The 16,671-nt window shown below is 44.0% G+C and overlaps 5 protein-coding genes across 13 annotated transcripts; 3 read left to right on the top strand and 2 right to left on the bottom strand.

Annotated features, from left to right (window-relative positions):
* Positions 1 to 191: 191 nt before the first annotated feature.
* On the top strand, positions 192 to 1,226 carry LOC108037226 (28S ribosomal protein S2, mitochondrial). The gene is made up of 2 exons (XM_017113749.2): positions 192 to 287; positions 346 to 1,226. Exons 1-2 carry the CDS (start codon positions 263 to 265, stop codon positions 1,113 to 1,115), a joined length of 795 nt encoding a protein of 264 aa, XP_016969238.1. The 5' UTR covers positions 192 to 262; the 3' UTR covers positions 1,116 to 1,226.
* Positions 1,135 to 2,837, bottom strand: LOC108037225 (sporozoite surface protein 2). Its single transcript, XM_017113748.2, has one exon. The coding sequence runs from the start codon at positions 2,727 to 2,729 to the stop codon at positions 1,311 to 1,313; it is 1,419 nt and encodes a 472-aa protein (XP_016969237.1). The 5' UTR covers positions 2,730 to 2,837; the 3' UTR covers positions 1,135 to 1,310.
* A 413-nt stretch (positions 2,838 to 3,250) lies between these two features.
* LOC108037224 (eukaryotic translation initiation factor 4E-binding protein Mextli) lies at positions 3,251 to 9,339 on the top strand. 7 transcript variants are annotated; one of them, XM_017113747.2, is made up of 10 exons: positions 3,251 to 3,324; positions 4,379 to 4,953; positions 5,401 to 5,710; positions 5,800 to 5,871; positions 6,213 to 6,273; positions 6,569 to 6,921; positions 6,988 to 7,061; positions 7,265 to 7,667; positions 7,746 to 7,864; positions 9,196 to 9,339. In XM_017113747.2, the coding sequence occupies exons 2-10, from the start codon at positions 4,552 to 4,554 to the stop codon at positions 9,307 to 9,309; spliced, it is 1,908 nt and encodes a 635-aa protein (XP_016969236.2). In that variant the 5' UTR covers positions 3,251 to 3,324; positions 4,379 to 4,551; the 3' UTR covers positions 9,310 to 9,339. The 7 variants fall into 7 exon arrangements, with proteins under 7 accessions (XP_016969236.2, XP_044315593.1, XP_044315591.1 ...); XM_044459658.1 differs by having other exon boundaries at positions 6,569 to 7,061; XM_044459656.1 differs by lacking the exon at positions 9,196 to 9,339 and having other exon boundaries at positions 7,746 to 8,960.
* Positions 9,340 to 10,174: 835 nt separating this feature from the next.
* Positions 10,175 to 13,574, bottom strand: LOC108037229 (major facilitator superfamily domain-containing protein 1). Its single transcript, XM_017113755.2, has 6 exons — positions 13,546 to 13,574; positions 12,463 to 12,973; positions 11,551 to 12,078; positions 10,943 to 11,420; positions 10,762 to 10,880; positions 10,175 to 10,705 (listed from the first exon to the last, which is right to left on the bottom strand). The coding sequence occupies exons 2-6, from the start codon at positions 12,668 to 12,670 to the stop codon at positions 10,581 to 10,583; spliced, it is 1,458 nt and encodes a 485-aa protein (XP_016969244.1). The 5' UTR covers positions 12,671 to 12,973; positions 13,546 to 13,574; the 3' UTR covers positions 10,175 to 10,580.
* Positions 13,575 to 13,935: 361 nt separating this feature from the next.
* LOC108037228 (etoposide-induced protein 2.4) lies at positions 13,936 to 16,581 on the top strand. Of its 3 annotated transcripts, none has more exons than XM_017113754.2 (5): positions 13,936 to 14,072; positions 14,289 to 14,326; positions 14,394 to 14,692; positions 14,768 to 15,442; positions 15,687 to 16,581. In XM_017113754.2, exons 2-5 carry the CDS (start codon positions 14,312 to 14,314, stop codon positions 16,189 to 16,191), a joined length of 1,494 nt encoding a protein of 497 aa, XP_016969243.1. In that variant the 5' UTR covers positions 13,936 to 14,072; positions 14,289 to 14,311; the 3' UTR covers positions 16,192 to 16,581. The 3 variants fall into 3 exon arrangements, with proteins under 3 accessions (XP_016969243.1, XP_016969242.1, XP_016969241.1); XM_017113753.2 differs by having other exon boundaries at positions 13,936 to 14,076; XM_017113752.2 differs by having other exon boundaries at positions 13,936 to 14,326.
* Positions 16,582 to 16,671: the final 90 nt, after the last annotated feature.

The following is a 16,671-nucleotide window of genomic DNA, read 5'->3' as shown; positions in this document are numbered from 1 at the left end:
AAAAAACACTGCTGACTTAACTCTTTTCTATATAAAAGAAAAATTTAATTGTTAATAACAATATTTATTTTTGTATTCACAATATTTATTGCTTGTCTTAATTTCATAAAATTACTTATTAATTACATATATGATATAATTTTTTCTGTGTAATTGTAACCCGCTTTTAATGGCACCGCTACTTAGCACTGGAAAACAGCTGTTCCCCCAAACCAGGGAGAAGAGGAAGAACATAGGTTATGAAAACACGAGCTACTCCGAAATGTTGAGAAAATCGTTTACAAACCGTAAGTATTCAATAAAAACCAAGATAAAAAAGAAAGTATAAAGATTTCCCCTTGATAGTGCCCCGTTTTGGCCAGATGTGCGGTCTGCCGCGACGGCTGCAGAGCACACAACCAGAGCAATCTGTTGAAACGGAGCCAGAAGACTTTGCACTGGTCGAACAACGGATACTGAAGCATCCAGACTACTTCCAGGTACACAACCTGTTCACCGTGCGCGATCTCTTCAACGCCCGGGTGCATTATGGCCACAAGGAGGGCTCCCTGGACGACCGCATGCGTCCGTATTTGTTCGGCAGTCGGCTTGGTCATCTGATCTTTGATCTGGACAAGACGGCTTCCCATCTGCGCGATGCCCTCAACTTTGCCGCCCACATCGCTTTCCGAGATGGTATTATCCTATTCTTCAATCGCAACGCCATGAACTCGCACATCGTCGAGCAGAAAGCCCAGGAAGCCGGGGAATTCTCACACACACGCTTCTGGCGCGGTGGCATTTTTACCAATGCCAATGTACAATTCGACGCAGTCACCCGGCTACCCGATCTCTGCATTTTCCTGAACACGCAAAACAACGTGATGGCCCAGCACACGGCCGTGCGCGATGCTGCCAAGATGGCCATTCCCACGATTGGAGTTGTGGACAGCAATTGCAATCCCAATTTGATTACCTACCCAGTTCCCGGCAACGATGACTCCCCAGCAGCAGTAGAGCTGTACTGCAATTTATTCAAGGAAGCCATTCTGCGTGGCAAGCGGGAGCGTCGCCAAATCCTAGGCCTTCCGCCCCTGGACGAATCCCAGCGTCGCAGTCGTAAGCCCAAGAAATAGCCTTAGAAGTCTAGTTGAATCTGGGTGTCAAATTGATTTTGTTACATTTATCTGAATACAAATACCGATGTCCGTCGATCAAAGTTGTAGAAGAAACTGCTGCCCTTGAAACGTAAGTGTGTATATTTGTTGCAGGTGCCATGCAAATGGAAAGCGGTTAAAACCCACATCTTGGGTTAATTTCCGGGATCAGTCCTAGGGAGGCAGCATAGTTCCACCCTTGACGAAGCTGTTGCTGTAGTGGCTGAAGAAAGAGGGATTGGAGTTGGAGCCCGTGTTGATGGCTGACCCACTGGGCCAGTAGTTGTTAGCTTGCGGCGTCGAGTCAGGAGGTGGCGGCGGTGGCGCCAACTGTCCAATGACCGAGAGATCCGCACCGCCCTTAATGGCACGCCCAGTACCGAAGAATTTCTGCATCTGTTGCTTCTTGAAATCGTGCATCGATTGACAGCCATTCGGTGGCTTCTCCTTGGGCATGTCCCAGGAGCCAACGTTCGGCGACTTGCGCACATACAGCTGACCCTTTTCGTTCTTGCTATCCTGCTGCACCCAACGCTCCGCGTGCTTCACCGTCAGCATGGCCTTGTGGGCGCCTATGTACTCCTCGGCCTTTTCAAGACGCTCTAGCTGCTGTTCGTCTAGTTGGTCACGCGGCAGCTTGCCCAAACGTTGCACCGTTCGCTTCCAGTTGTGAAACTCGCGATTCTTGAACGGCTTCATGGCCATGCGGTACTCCTTCCACTGGCGTTGGCGCTCCTCCTTTGTACCAGGTGGCGCATCTTCCAGCGGCGGTGGTGCCTCTGGCTTCTGTATCCACTGACCGTTGACCTGGACAAAGGTGCCGCTCCGCTTGGGCTTCTTAGAGGGTTGGGCTTCTCCGTTCGACTGCGAATTGTTGCCATCGCTTGGCGGCGGCGGCGGTGGAGGCATTAGCTTAGAATCTTTGACGTTGGTTCCGCGACTATTCGGCTTGAATTTTTTGTTATTCTGTTGATTGTTTCGCTGCTGGCTGCGCTCCTTAGGCACGAGGTTCCACAGGCTGGGGCATTTTGGCATGGGCGGTTGGATGGGTGGTGGTCGGTGTTGCGGCGACATCATATCCTCCCAGAACGGAGGCGGTTGCAGTGGTCGCTGGTTCTGGTTGCGTCTGGGCCCGGGGCCACCAGGTGGTCTTCCAAAGCCCATTGGTCCCCCAGGACCCATGGAGTGACCTCCCATTGGTGGACCGCAGGGACCCGGCCCAAAGTTGCCCCCAAATCCCATGTTCATCAGCTGCATTGGCAGCGGCGGGGGTCTGCTTAGAGGCGGATAGTTATTTCTGTCCTGGTAGTCGTTCCTTGGTCCTCCGCCTCCTTGGAAGTTTCTGTTGTCATTCGGCAACCATTGTTTACGTCCATTGTTGTTATTGTTATTATTATTATTGTTATTGGCAGCACTATTGTTGTTGCTGCGCTGTGGTCCGCCTTTCGAATCCGGTTTCAGCGCCTCCTTGCACTTTTTCCAATCTGCAAACGACATTTGCAGCGGCTTCGTCGGTGTCTCATCCTTGCTGGATTCTTCAGTGGATACCGTAGAATCTGCTGGTGCCGCCTCCACGGCCTCGTTTTCAGACATAGTCGTGCAGCGGCCTCAAATTCAAAGAAAAATATGAATATTCTATTTTTTTCTTGAATTCGTTTTACACAGTTGGAGATGGCAGAAAAACTGAATTTACCCAGTGATTGAGGGTAAAGACAATGTTTGCTATCGATATTTAATTTTAACGGGAGTTTTCCTTACAATATGTTAGGTCTATATAAACAAATAATTAATTATTTAGTAATTAATTGTTTTATTTTTATACTTAAAGCTTAAAACTGTAATCTTAAATTGATATATATCTTTTCAATAGGAAGAACACCCAAATGCAAGATGTTAATTTCCCTGACGATCTGAAGTTTTAGCATATGTGACAAAGTTATTTTAAAAGCACTTCTTTTCAGCAATATTTATAAAAAAAAGTATATTAATAAAGGTTACAATCAAATAGAATGGATAAGGTCTACTTATTAAAACTGCTTCAACTGCTTGCCTAGGCCGATAGCTGCGGCGCATCCCTAGAAATGAACGCCTACGACAATGTGGCAACGCCCCTAGTTGAATGGCTTTTTGTGGCACGGTGGCAGCATCAAAACGATTTTAGTCGCAGTCGCAGAGATTTTGGTTTTTGGTAAGCTTTTGCATTTTAATTGAAATTATGCTCGAAAATACAACATCAAAGTGAGCGTTTCGAGCAGAACTCGCAATTGTCTAATCCCGCGAAATGGAATCAGCTGTTAAAATCTAAGAACTCGAACGAGAGTGCAAAGTCGGTCGTCAGTGAAACGCGTAGTTTGCCCAATTTCACATATTGGGACCAAAATATTACTCAATTTCGCCGAGTGTTCTTTGCCAAAAGCGAACTTAATTGATAAATATTAAAATGCTATCCCCGATTTTAACTACTTTTTTGTTCAACGCCCTAGGGGCGCCGACTACGCTGCCTGCGTCGACGTCGACAGCGGCCATTCTTGTTGTTGCTATTCTCGACATATGATTCAATAGAGCGATCGTCCCTCTCTCTCGCGCCCTCTCTCTTGCTCCTCTTCCCTCCCACGGACAATTTCATTTTTTTGTAATATTTCTGTTAGCTGTTTTATTTTCTGTATTTGTTGTTGCTGTAGCGGTTGTAAGTGATATTTAAAAAAATGTGTTCGCATGGAGCGAAAGTCGGACTGAAACAACAACCATTAACCGCACAAATGGTCGCCCGTTTGTTGTTCCCATTTATGCAAACAATTTTCATTCATTATTTATTTCGTTTTTGGAATTCTGCCTCGATTGACTGTCAAAAGTCGCGCGGCTCCAATGGGTTAATTGGCCACCAAACTATAGATAAATCTGGGTGTTATCAGTTATAGCCGCTTATCAAACGTGCACATTCGTTAAGGCCAAAGATATACATATGAGAGCTTTGCGTCGCAATTCTCAAGATTCAGCCAGAAATGAGGCCAATCTTCTTATCCTACTACTTCTACACATAATTCAACTCCACCGTTGAAATTATCCAATTATACCAGTTATGAGTCTAATTGGACTAAAGTGGAAGGTTTTATAAAGATTTGCTCCCTAATAAGAACTTTGTAATTCTATAACTATAAAACAAATTTGTGATATCTTTTTACCTATTCTAAGCCTTTTTTAACTAGACCAAATATTGAATATTTTTTATTTAAATCTTTCAGGGGGAGGTGCGGAAAAACGCTTCTACGATTTCTTTTTCACCAATTCTTCAACAACATTCAAACGAACGAACAAGTAAACAGACCTTATAGCTGAACTCAGCGCAACCGGACGACAGGCAGGACAACCTTTAGACATCACTGATAGACATTATCGAATCCAACGAATCCCGAAAATGGCCCACACACATCTGGGACGCGCCGTGAAAAACATCGAGGCGCCGCGCCCACTTAAGACACAGTCGCGATCGTCGCTGAAGAACAGCTACCTGGTGATCGAGGAGCTCATCCAGCTGATAGACAATGTCACCGTGGGACTGCAGTCGTGCAACACCACGCCGGAGTCGATCACGCTGTTGCTGCATAACCTCCGGGTGCACGGACCGCAACTGGAGGCGGTGTCCAAGGATACGCTGGACCGGGCCTTTGTCGTTTTCCGCAACGCTTCGCAGGACGAACGGCTGAACATAACGACGCGCCTCAAGCTCCTCGAGCTGATCGAGCTGCGCGCCAAGAGCTGGGACAATGACGACACAATCGCGTACTACAAGTCCAAGCAGCAGATCTCCAACGTGGAGGTAAGTGTGCCACAGAGAAACCAATCAATCAATCAATTTGTAGCTTTTATAATTTACTCTTTATCGCGTTAATTGTCTCATTTTGGGAAATTAGCAAACAGTAGTGAAGTAATTATCACATTTTTTTTAAAGTTTTTCTATTCTTTGTTTTAAACTCGTTGTGAAAGGTTTAGGGTTATTGACTTTTTGGAATTTTAATTTCTTTGTGCCTTGTGACTTTTTTAGTTCCGTAGGTAAAGAATTCATATGGCCTACTAAGAATATATTTTTTGGGTTAAATTATTGTTTTTTGGGTATGTGATGGGTATCACTCTTATATGCCTTGACAAAATATCTGAATAGTATAGAATAAGTTTACAATACACATTAATACATTGCAGTTTATTTAGAACAACTAGGTTAAACATTATCCTGAAATGGTCTCTAATACCCTATTCTTTCTTTCAGCTGCCTCCGGAATATCAGTACGATGCCGGCGTGCAGCCTTTCAGCACCTCCCCCACATTTGGCATCAGCGGTGGTGTTGGCGGTGTTAACGTCGGAGCCGCCGCTGCCGCCGTCTTCAATGCGGCATCTGCAGCCGCCGCCGCCCAAGCTGCGGCCATTGCGGCCGTGGGCTCACCCAACCAGCAGCACATGCTGCTGCCGCCCGGTGAGGTCATCCGCAATTCTGGCAAGTTCCCAAAGCCGACTAAGATCCCCGGCAAGACGTACTGCAAGGACGAGGTCGTGATTCGCAACGCTGACTCTGGAAAAGGTGAGTATCTCTGGCTGAGCAGTGTCCTCGAACTCTGATTTTTGAATATGAACTTGAAAATGTATTCCACTAATCCCGTGGCCACAAAGTCATGGGCATCAAGGGGCGACGCGTGCACATGATCGAGGAACTTAGCGAAACCATAATATCGTTTCAAAGAGGTAACACCCAGGAAAGCTGGTTTTGAATTCTCCTCACTGCACCCGCATTTCATTTGGCACGCTTACTGCATTAAATTGTTTGGTGGCGTGTACACCCACATTTACTAAAAAAAAAAAACAAGATCGCATGTCCCACAAAATTTCTTAAATGAACCGATTTACTCTCAAAAATATCGACTAAGACACTACCATTACATTTTATCTTTATGCCATTTTATGTTCATGTTATAAATAACCATTTTGTTGTTTAAATTGTGTTGGTAATTGAATCACAAATCATATCTAGGTATTTTAAACAATTCACCTATATAACAATTAATTAATGACCCTATTTCTGTTAGTCAATCCGGGCGCCAAGGAGCGTTTGGTACAGATTACTGGTCCAGCCGAGGATAAAATTAAGTGAGTAATGTAGTTCAACAAAACCAATTTATAGATGGGGCTGCCAAGCATATTTTGTTTTACTGACGTTTATTGAAAGGTGTTTTTTTTTTTTGTTATTTTTATCTTTACCCTCTTTTCAAATATTTTTAATTTGTAATTCTTTCACAGTTGTATTCTTAAATACATGATTTTTGAAGCATAGTTTACTTAATATTCAATATTAAAAAAAAGTTGTAAAGTTGACGGCCTCAAATCTATAATTTGCAATTTCACCAAGACGCTTTTATTTAATTATGGTTTCTTGTTACGATAGCTACGCCAAACAACTGATGGAGGACACCATTCGCCGGAACGCCTCGCCGGTGCGGTTGGAGCCCGCCCCCGCTGCCGGAGGATCCTGCTCCTCGCTGAACTCGTCCAACTCGGACGACGCCATCGTGCAGCCGCGCACTCCGGGCGGCAGCAGTTTGGCCAACCGGCTGAGCTTCAACTCGGCGCAGAACTTCATGACCGCCACCGCTGCCGCGCAGCAGATCTCGCAGCAGGTGCACCACCACACGCAGCAGCAGCAGGTGCTCCACCAGACGCATCAGCAGCAGCAGCAGGTCGCCGCAGTAGCCGCCGCAGCAGCAGCAGCGGCACATGCTCAGGCGACAGCCGCTGCCGGTAAAGTCTTGCGTCCCAATCAGCAGCTGCTAATGCACTCATATTCCACAAACGATGCTTCCGTAGGTGAATACAAGTTCACGGTCAACGTGGGTCAGCACCTGATCAAGATCACAGGCGACTGCTGCGAACTAGTGCGAGTAAGTGGTGATATACATGAACTCACGACATTATGTAAATTCTGCCGTTCTTTTGACATTGTAAAAATCTACCAACTCTTAATTTATACGCAATTATACTTACGCAATTATGCTTAAATCTACAATTTTAAGCACTGGTTCAGAATTAGAATTGCATAAGTTTAACTATTGTAGCCAATCCAGTAATCCTCTCAATTTTTCAGGTGGCCAAGCTAGTGCTCGATGACTATTTTAGCAGCTCGGAGTTTCTGGCCTCCATTGAGGCTGGTGCCGCCTTCGATGGCACTTCTCTGGTAAGCCCAGTGACCACACCGTCAACTCCTCTTCCTGGCGCCGGGCCGCCGAATTTTTTGCTGCCTGGAACGGACAGCGGCATAGGACTTAATTACGTCGCCTCCTCTGCAGTCAACAACAATGGCGAGGGCGACGACGAGGTGTTTTCAGAGCCCAGCAATGGAGGATCATCAGCTAACAATCAAAATGGATTGGCCAGGTCGCGGCGCAGCCACTTTTCGCGCAAGGAGTCCACCCCGGAGACCAAAGGAGCTCGCGAGAAGATCGATATTGACGAGCTGGCAGGCCTTAATCCTTTGAAGACCAATGCATGTAAGAATACATAATTTCTTCAATTATTTCGATAAAATACATATTTAATTTCATTTAAAACCGTTATTATTATTACAGCACGCGTCTCTTACGATATTGAGCACTTGATCTACTACTCGATGAGTCCTCACGCCTGGGCCTTGCCCACCGACTGGCAAAAGATGCAGGAGACAACGCCCTCGATTCTGCGCAACAAGGTAATTCCGCCTTTCGATGGCCCAGTCGACTATATAGCTTACTCTTCGAACTTACCCGACTCCATCACCTTCACCACTGCACCTAACTCATCCGTAACAAGAACTCCGACTGCGCCCAAAGCAATAAATGTAATAACCTCCACCCCAACCACCAACATCATCAGCACCAACGTTGGAATCGCTGCTGTTGAGGCAGCAGCAGACAATCCCATAACCGCCACTAACAAGCAATCAAAAGGGCTCATCGTCGATCGCGAAACCCGTCGCCTTCCCAAGCCATCGGCCATGTCCGATCGGAACCTGTACAACAAGCAATTGCAAATTATAACAAATACCGTGGGTGGATCATTTGGCCACCATGGAAAGAATCGCCCTGGTCATCAACATCAGGGAAGCTATCAAACATCCCAAGTGAAAGCTATTTTCCAACGCTACAGCGAGGACGATGAATTTTCAATGACCTCTGAATCAGAATCAAATAATAACCAAGCTTTTTTTAACTCTTATTTCAATTTTTCGTATTACGTAGCCGGAATACGTATCGAATATTATTTAATCTTGTCCACAGATATGCAATATTTTTCTTTTCTAATCATCTTAAAACAGTATTATTGTTTTTTTCATTTTTTACTTTATACCATAAAGCTTATCAACTGTAATAAAAATACAGCATGAAAAATCTGATAGATAATGAATCGAATAAAAGTCATTATCATTATCATATAGTCATAAAGCAAAAGACATACCAACGAAACCAAACCAATTACCAAGTGAAATTATTCGCTAGTCTTAGACGTAACAATACATCTAATGCATTGAAATTAAAATGTATCTATAGGGAGAATCTGTGTTTTGGCTGTGAAACAGATTAAGTCTTCGCTAGAGTTAAACTTTAAACGCGGTTCGAACCGTATAACCACTAACAAACATTCTCGAATTCACACCAACATTTACAAAGCTGTAATTAACGTTTTAATAAGACTTATAACAACTGTAACAAACTTAGTTTTAAGCGTTTTATCCCCCAACACACATATTCAATACGATTTATAAAAAAATCTAATAAACATTAGGGCTTTCAAAGTCCGAAACAAAGCTTGGCTGGGTTTAACTGACACTGCATACATTCAAATTTGTGTATAACCACCGAAAAACCATAACATTGAACTGCTAACTCATCCAAAGCACGCTCACCAAACCACACTAAATGGCTTATTTAGGCTAATCTGTTGCATAAGTACATATGTTTGTCCAAGGTAAGCTCGACCCTATTATTGACAAGCAGTAACCTTTTGCCATCTACTATAAAATTGTTTTTTGTTTGACAACAGGATCTCCAGGATGAGAGCCAGCGCTTCGATGGTGATAAATATCTGGCTAGCATTAAGACTGCCGGCAAGCGAGATATTGTGGCAGCTGATGAAATCGAGACTCTGGATGAATAACCCACCCAATTGAGTGGCCCAAACTGACAATATAGATAATACGCATACATTATCAATGTCCGGGGTGAAGAGCTCAGCTCAGACAGAGCTAGACTATCCTTCAATGATTTTGGCCCTAGCCTCATCTAACAATCGCAAAAACAAAAACGACCAAAAAAATATTGAAAAATCAAGCAACTCAATGCTAAACTAACCCTAGAAATTACCAACGACAAAAATCAAAACTTTCAAAATAACTAGAAAATTCAACGAAGCTCTTAGTTAAGTTCAAGCGAAATGGGAATCGTACTTCCCAATATTTACTAATTAACAAAATGCAGCTAACTGAAAAGGCTCGAAACAGTCGTTACGAAGCGGCCCTAACTTTAATGGCCAATATTAAATGGAATGCATTTTTAGTAACTCAATAGAGAATGACACATTTTTAGTTTGAAATTTGTTTCTCATCCTTCCGCAACTTTGTTTCTCCCAACCAAATAATTCTCAAAATGGAAAAGGAAATGTATTAATTCGTCTATGTGTTTAATATTATTTTATAATTCTTTTGTGACTTGCTCTGAATATCATTTTTCAAGATTTGAAATTGTATTTTGTTTTCTCTAGTCTATGCATCATAGAAATTTTTATATTATTTTTGTTAAATTCAAGTGGAAATGTAACAAAACGAAAACCACACCAAAATTCTTTGAATTTCTGTTTATGCTTTAGTTAATTTATTTTATTTATTTTGTACAAATACAAATATATTCTTCAAAAAGATATTTGCAAGGAAAATAAAATGGAATCAAGAACAAACATTGCATCTTTCACATCTACCAACTTTTTCCCCAATACATATCGGTTTCTTAAAATAATTTGGTGAATGTACATTTGCATAAATTTATTCAACATATACAACGAAACAATAAATATAACAATAGTTTACGGCTTGATATGTATCATAGAATATTGGCTAGGAGTTTAACCAATCGAACGATCACGACGATTGTGCGGTTAGCAAAGTGTTCCGTGTTGCATAACAAGTCAAGTATGAAGAGATGGCGCTAACATCACAATTGGTTATTGGTTAGTAACAGATAATAATCGATATAGCGCACTTAGTTGCCCAATAAAGGCCGTCGATTCACGAAGGGGCACTGCATCGCGCTTTTGGCATGTACACAAAGCAAATACATTTAGAAAGAGAATGTTAATTAGTCAGGGGAGTCTGATGTGGAGGTGTGTCATCAGATATGGGTTTAGTGCACAACATCAAGACATCAATAGCATGCTCAACTCGACTCAATATTCACGTACATCGAGGTGTGATATGTGGCCCGCTGGGCAGGTGACATATTTAAGTTGCCCTGGTGTTTCCGGTTGTAGGCCCAAATAGCGCAGGTGGCCAGAAGGGAGACTAAAAAAGATTACAAGGTTGATAACTAAACTTAGGATATGAAAGCTTAATCTTACTCAGCAGAAAGACCATAAAGAAGATCTGCAGCCAAAAGTGACTTCCACCGCTGCTATCCACAATAATACCCGCCGCAATGGTGACCACCGCCAATCCCAGATTCTGCACAGACTGACAGCTGGAATAGGTAGAATTAAATACTTAAATCGATCTCAAAGGTCAGTAGATTAGAGAACTTACAAGCCATATGCCGTGCCCAACTGATACTCGGGTACAATCAACGAGACCAGAGGCCACAAACTAGCAGCCAACATGGAATAAGACAGGCCCATGATGGTCATTCCTATGTACGGATCCCAGTGGGTGAAGGTCAGCAGAAAGTGCGCCACCAGCGTGGAGATGGTTGCGCAAAACACCCAGGTTACATTCCTTCCGACTTTGTCAATTATAAAACCAAATAGAGGCGATGCTATAGCAGAGATCAGGTAGACAATCGAGTTGACCGTGTTCGCCTCATCCGCTGTCATGTGGAAATTGCTCATAAAGAAGGCCTGTCCCAAAGCCACAAAGGGAAATATGGCCACATAGTACGCCACGCAGACCACAGACACCATCCAAAAGTCCAGCTTGAAGGTGACTATGTCGCTTAATTTGGCTATTTCCCCGCCGGGGTTATTATTACGCTTGAGAATACGCTCTGCACGCTTGTCCATCCAACCTAAAAAAAATGGTTAAAAGTAGGAAATACGTTAAAAATATATGTATGTATGTCAAACATTATCTGCTATTCTATGTACATACATATATTGTAAGCATATTTAAAAAAGATATTGTAAAAGATATCATACCTAGAATCAAGGTGCAGATCAGCGACATCACACATGTGGAAGAGGCCAGGAACAGGGCCACTCCCAGACCTTTGTAGCCAGAGTAGGATTTCGAGACGTAGCCATATAGGGGTTGCATTATCCAAAAGTTCACGGTGCTGCCGAAACGAGCCACCGACAACTGCAGTCCGAAGACCATGTTTAGCTCCTTGCCCTTAAACCACAGCACCGCATAGCTGTTTTGGGCCACAGCCAGCGACTCAGCCCCGATTCCGAATACAAATCGTCCCACTATCATCAACCAGAAGTGACCCAGCACTCCGCCCGTGGCAAAGATCAGTTGGCCAACAAGCACGATCAGCATGTAGATAATGGTGCCCAGACGGATCCCGAACACCCGGTCGATGAGAAAGCCGCCCACAAAGCAGAGCACGATGTTTGGCCACGAGTAGATGGAGTAGATGAGCGTGAACTCAGTGGAGCTGAGGTCCAGCTCCTTTTGGAACACGTCCTGCAATGCGCCGGGATTATCATAGCAGAAGTAGGAACCTATGTAAAGGGTTGGTTTAAATTAAGCTCAATTCATATAGCCGGAAAAGTTTTGAGTGAAATTTTTGAGTATTTCAGTTAAAAAAGTATTTAAAAGTATTGTGGATTAATAACATATAATAAAAAAAGGTTGAACAAATTTAAAACCTAATATTAATTTCAAAAGAGACAGACACAATTTTTTTCAAAAACGAACATATAATTTTTTTTTGAAAATTTTCATTTAGGTTTTAAAAAATCGATGGTATAGAATCTATACTATAGATACTACTACTATATCCAATCTTAAAGAAATATTTCTAATTAACAAATGTAAAAGTCTATGTTAAAACTTTGAATTTTAAAATGTAATGGTTTAATATACCCAATCATAGCATTACTCACCAAATCCCAAAAGACACATGAAGAGCAGGGCCAGGAATCGGTGCGGTGTGCTCGAAGGATCGCAACATCCTGTATCCTTTTGCGGACCGGCGAGTTCCGTGTCCCGGGTACTGCGACGTCGCACCACAGGATGCACTTCATCATCGCCGCTGCTGCAGCTGCTGCTGTTCGAGGTGTCCACGATGGGTTTGCGTTCCTCGCGTGACATTTCTTCCACTTTATGTGCCGTCAGGAAGAAGAAGGAATGACAGGAAATTTGAGTTGTGTGATGGTAATTGCTTTTTGTTGCTCCTTTTATTGAAATTCCTGCTCCTTGGTTGGCGGTGGGAGGTGGTCGGTGGCGGGGGGTGGGGCCGGGCTGTGGCCCTACTGTTGTTGCTTATCACTAGACCACACCATTATTCGTTGTTGTCGTTGTTGTTGCTGTTGTCTCAGTATGTGTGCAGTATTGATTATTCCCACACAGACGAATGAATACAGGAAGGTTGGAAGGGGGGATGTTACGGTTAATCTGCAATAAAAAGCCAAGATTGAAAATTGCATTCCACGCAGTACATTTTCCACGCACCCACACACAAGCAAAAAAGGTAAATGTCACGGGTGGGTGTGTGTTTGTATGTGTTTGCTAGATAAACATGACAGATCTTGTCGACCATTTGTTGACTAACGGTAAATGGGTAATCAATTAAGCGCATGCAGTGTGTTGCGGCCTTAACTTTGAGTTGACACCTGATTTAAGGTTTTATTACGTTATTTGCGTATTGAAAACAGCTCAAGCGTATTCCGATACATACACACATGTCAATAAATATGCATATGTAAACGCCGTTCGTCGACAAAAAGGGATTAATAACCAAATACCCCGTTATCGCAGACATGAAGTAACGTCACACACTAATTAATCACTAGTCCACGGTCTTATTTTGCATTATTTATGTTCGATTTTTTTAAATCGCGATTGTTGCGGGCTTAGAAGCTGAGCAAAAATGTATTAATTAATTCTCAAAGTATTTAATTTTAAATACATTTTTCTAAGAAACAAGCAGATTGTTTTTCACCATATTCAACAAGTTGAGGACTTACGGTTTATTTCAGTCCCCTGGGCAGGAGAGGAATGTCTTACCTGATTTCCTTACCTTTAGCTGTAGAGATGGAAGTAACGGCATTTTTCACTTATCGATGTATTGCATAGCCATAAAAATCGGTGTAACGGTATTCAAGTTGCTACTTTCCTCGGTCAGAAAAAGCGCGCATGAATTTTTGAAGAGCGTTCTTAAAATAGCAATAGATAAACGCTAAGATTCATTGTATTAGCTTCCGTTTTTTTAACATCAAAAATTAATTCCATGCCCATAATTTCATATTCAAAACAGTTAAAATAACGGTAAATACAAATATTAACACATTTTCGACTATCGATAGTTGACAACACTAACCGCCCACGCATCACTGATCGAGTGTTGATAAACGCCATTTGCGCATCAGGTGGCAACCGTGTGGTATTACACGAAGCAAAACAACTATTATTATTATTAAATTCAGCACAAAGTTCAATGGTTTTTAGGTCTGCGCGATCGCAATTCGATCAGGAAGTACTGGCATAGCGAAAAGTATGTAAGTGAAAGTCCTAGATGGGCAAACCCTGCCGAATCACTAGGCACTCTGTATTTTGTGCAGTGTAAAGGCGCCTGAAAATCCAACGATGTTGTCTTCGTCTCGCACAACGCAAATTTATTCAAAGACCCACTGCCACATTTTGATACGCTCTCGAGTAGCTAAACACGTTTCGTATGCTTGCATGTCCATTTCGTAATGCCCCCGAACAGGAACTAAGGTCTGTCCACGCGAGATGGCGGCGATAAAGGTGAGAATCGAATCCCCCCGCTGAAATCAAACAATGGCTCATTTTTAAATGCGTTGTACAACCGCAGAACATCACCCTGGGCATTCTGTACGGCCTTTGGGACAGCATACGTGGCATGACATTGGTCCTGCACATCGACGACGAGGTGAACCGCCAGAATGCCGAGCAGGAGCACCGCCACCAGCTGCGTCGCACGGACAAGGATCGTTACGAGCGGGCCAGGAGATCTCCATCACCAGTGCCCAGTTCCGCGGCTGCCATGATCCGGGAGGAGTACGCCAAGCAGGCCGAAGAGAATGCCGACGAGCGGACCCTGGAGAAGATCCTGGGCAAGAAGCCCGCCGCCCAGGAGCAGCAGCCCCAGGGGTAAATAACACAAAGGCTGACTAATCTCTATATACGTATATTTATTGCGCACTTGATTTATTACCTTCGTCACAGGGAAAAGAAGATCGCCAAGAAGCTGTTCAAGTGCTGCATGCTCAATGGTGGTTTCACCTGGCTGAGCATCGTCCTGTTCGAGTCCGCCCTTCTGCCCACGCTCAAGTTCTGCCTGACCATCTTCTACGGAGCCCAGTCGGAGACCCTGCCCGTTGTCTGGGGCTGGCTGCATCCCATCCTGTCACTGCTCTTCGGCATGATGTGGGTGCTGCCCATCTTCATGCTCTCCAAGATTGTGAGCTCTTTGTGGTTCGCGGACATTGCCAATGCCGCCTATCGCGTAAGGAAGGGTCGTCCGCAGCTAATCCCCGGGATCAGCAAACTAGTGGCCGACTTCCTGTTTAGCATGGTGGTGCAGATGCTGTTCCTGGTGCAGAGCATGCTGGTTAATCTGGTGCCCGTCAAGTATGTGGGCTCCTCGCTGTGCTTCGTTCACTTGTGCCTGCTCTATTCACTGTACTCCTTCGAGTACAAGTGGTTTAACATGGGCTGGGAGCTGCACCGACGGCTCACCTATATTGAGAAAAATTGGCCCTACTTCTTCGGCTTCGGCATACCGCTCACCGTACTAACGAACCTCTCCAGCTCGGTGATCGTCAGCAGCTGTATCTTCTCCATCTTCTTCCCCTTGTTTATACTCAGCGGCAATGAGGCGAAGCCCATTGTGGACACCACGTAAGTGTTTTTGGTTTGGTAATACAGTCCAGCTTCACTAAATCAAATTTATCAATTCCTAAAATAAGTGTACATCTTTCAACTTCAACCTATTTTCTATTTTGTTCTTCACTTCGACTATATATTTAGCCTAAGTGAAATCTAATCCTCCCCTTTTCTTCAAGGCTACCATAATTCGATTTAGAGAAGCCCATCTGTACTTTAGCTATAAATATAAATAACTAAAAATTTGACTTCCGCCTAGTGAGATCTCGCTGCGTCTCTTCTCGCCGGTGGTCTTCATATCGAACCTGTGCTTTGGCGGCAATCCGTGGAGCAAGGCCAACCGGCTGAGTGCCATGCAGCGGCAGCAATATGAGCTGCAGCAGCGCCAACGACTGCTCCAGCGGGATGAGCAGCTGCTAAAGCAGCGCAAGCAGCAATATGTGCAGCAGCAGCGACTGCAGCAGGAGCAGCTAATGCGACGGGATCGCTCCCATTCGCGGTCACAGACACCGCAGATGGGACAGCCGCATCGCTACGCCCAGGCGCCCGTTTTCGATGCGGGTCGGGTGCGCGACTCCTCCGCCTCGTCCACGCACAGCTCCAACTCGCCGAGCATCAATAGCCACCGGCCACCGCCTTATTACGGGAGCTCGCTGCGTGGGTCCGCACCCCTAGTGCCCACTCCTGTGCCCGGGGCACCGAGAGCTCCGCTCACCCCGCCCGTGATACGCCAGGAGTCGGGGCCCGATGACTGGAACTTGTGAGATTTATGCTTATATACACGCAACGTAGGCTTTAGCTATATATAATTCGATCTGTGTAATGTACGTATCATCTACCTATCTAACCATCGTGAACTGTGTAAGTTAAAGATAACTCTAGGTCTACGCATAATGACAATGTTCGCTAGTCGACACCGCCACCAACACAACGCCCCATTCGCATCGGGCATGACTAAATATATATAGAGTGGCTATATCTGAAATGCGGCTCGCGCAACTGCTGCATAATCGTTTAGATGTTTATTTTAGGCGGCGTTTTTTCTTTAATTTTTGCTCGTAGGGTGCATCCTCTACACTAGAAATTATGTCGGGCGTAAAGTTCATTTAATGTATATTTAATCAAAAATAAAAATAATTTTGTACTTTCGTCAACTGTTTTTGTTCTTGGTTTTTTAATAGGCAATTGTTGATTAAACCTTATCTGTGTGATTTGTCTAGGTTTGATTAAATTAATAGTGTGAG

This window comes from Drosophila rhopaloa, unplaced genomic scaffold (assembly GCF_018152115.1).
Source record: "Drosophila rhopaloa isolate 14029-0021.01 unplaced genomic scaffold, ASM1815211v1 contig_2, whole genome shotgun sequence".
NCBI classification, from domain to species: domain Eukaryota; kingdom Metazoa; phylum Arthropoda; class Insecta; order Diptera; family Drosophilidae; genus Drosophila; species Drosophila rhopaloa.
This window is presented reverse-complemented; position numbering and strand designations above follow the sequence as displayed.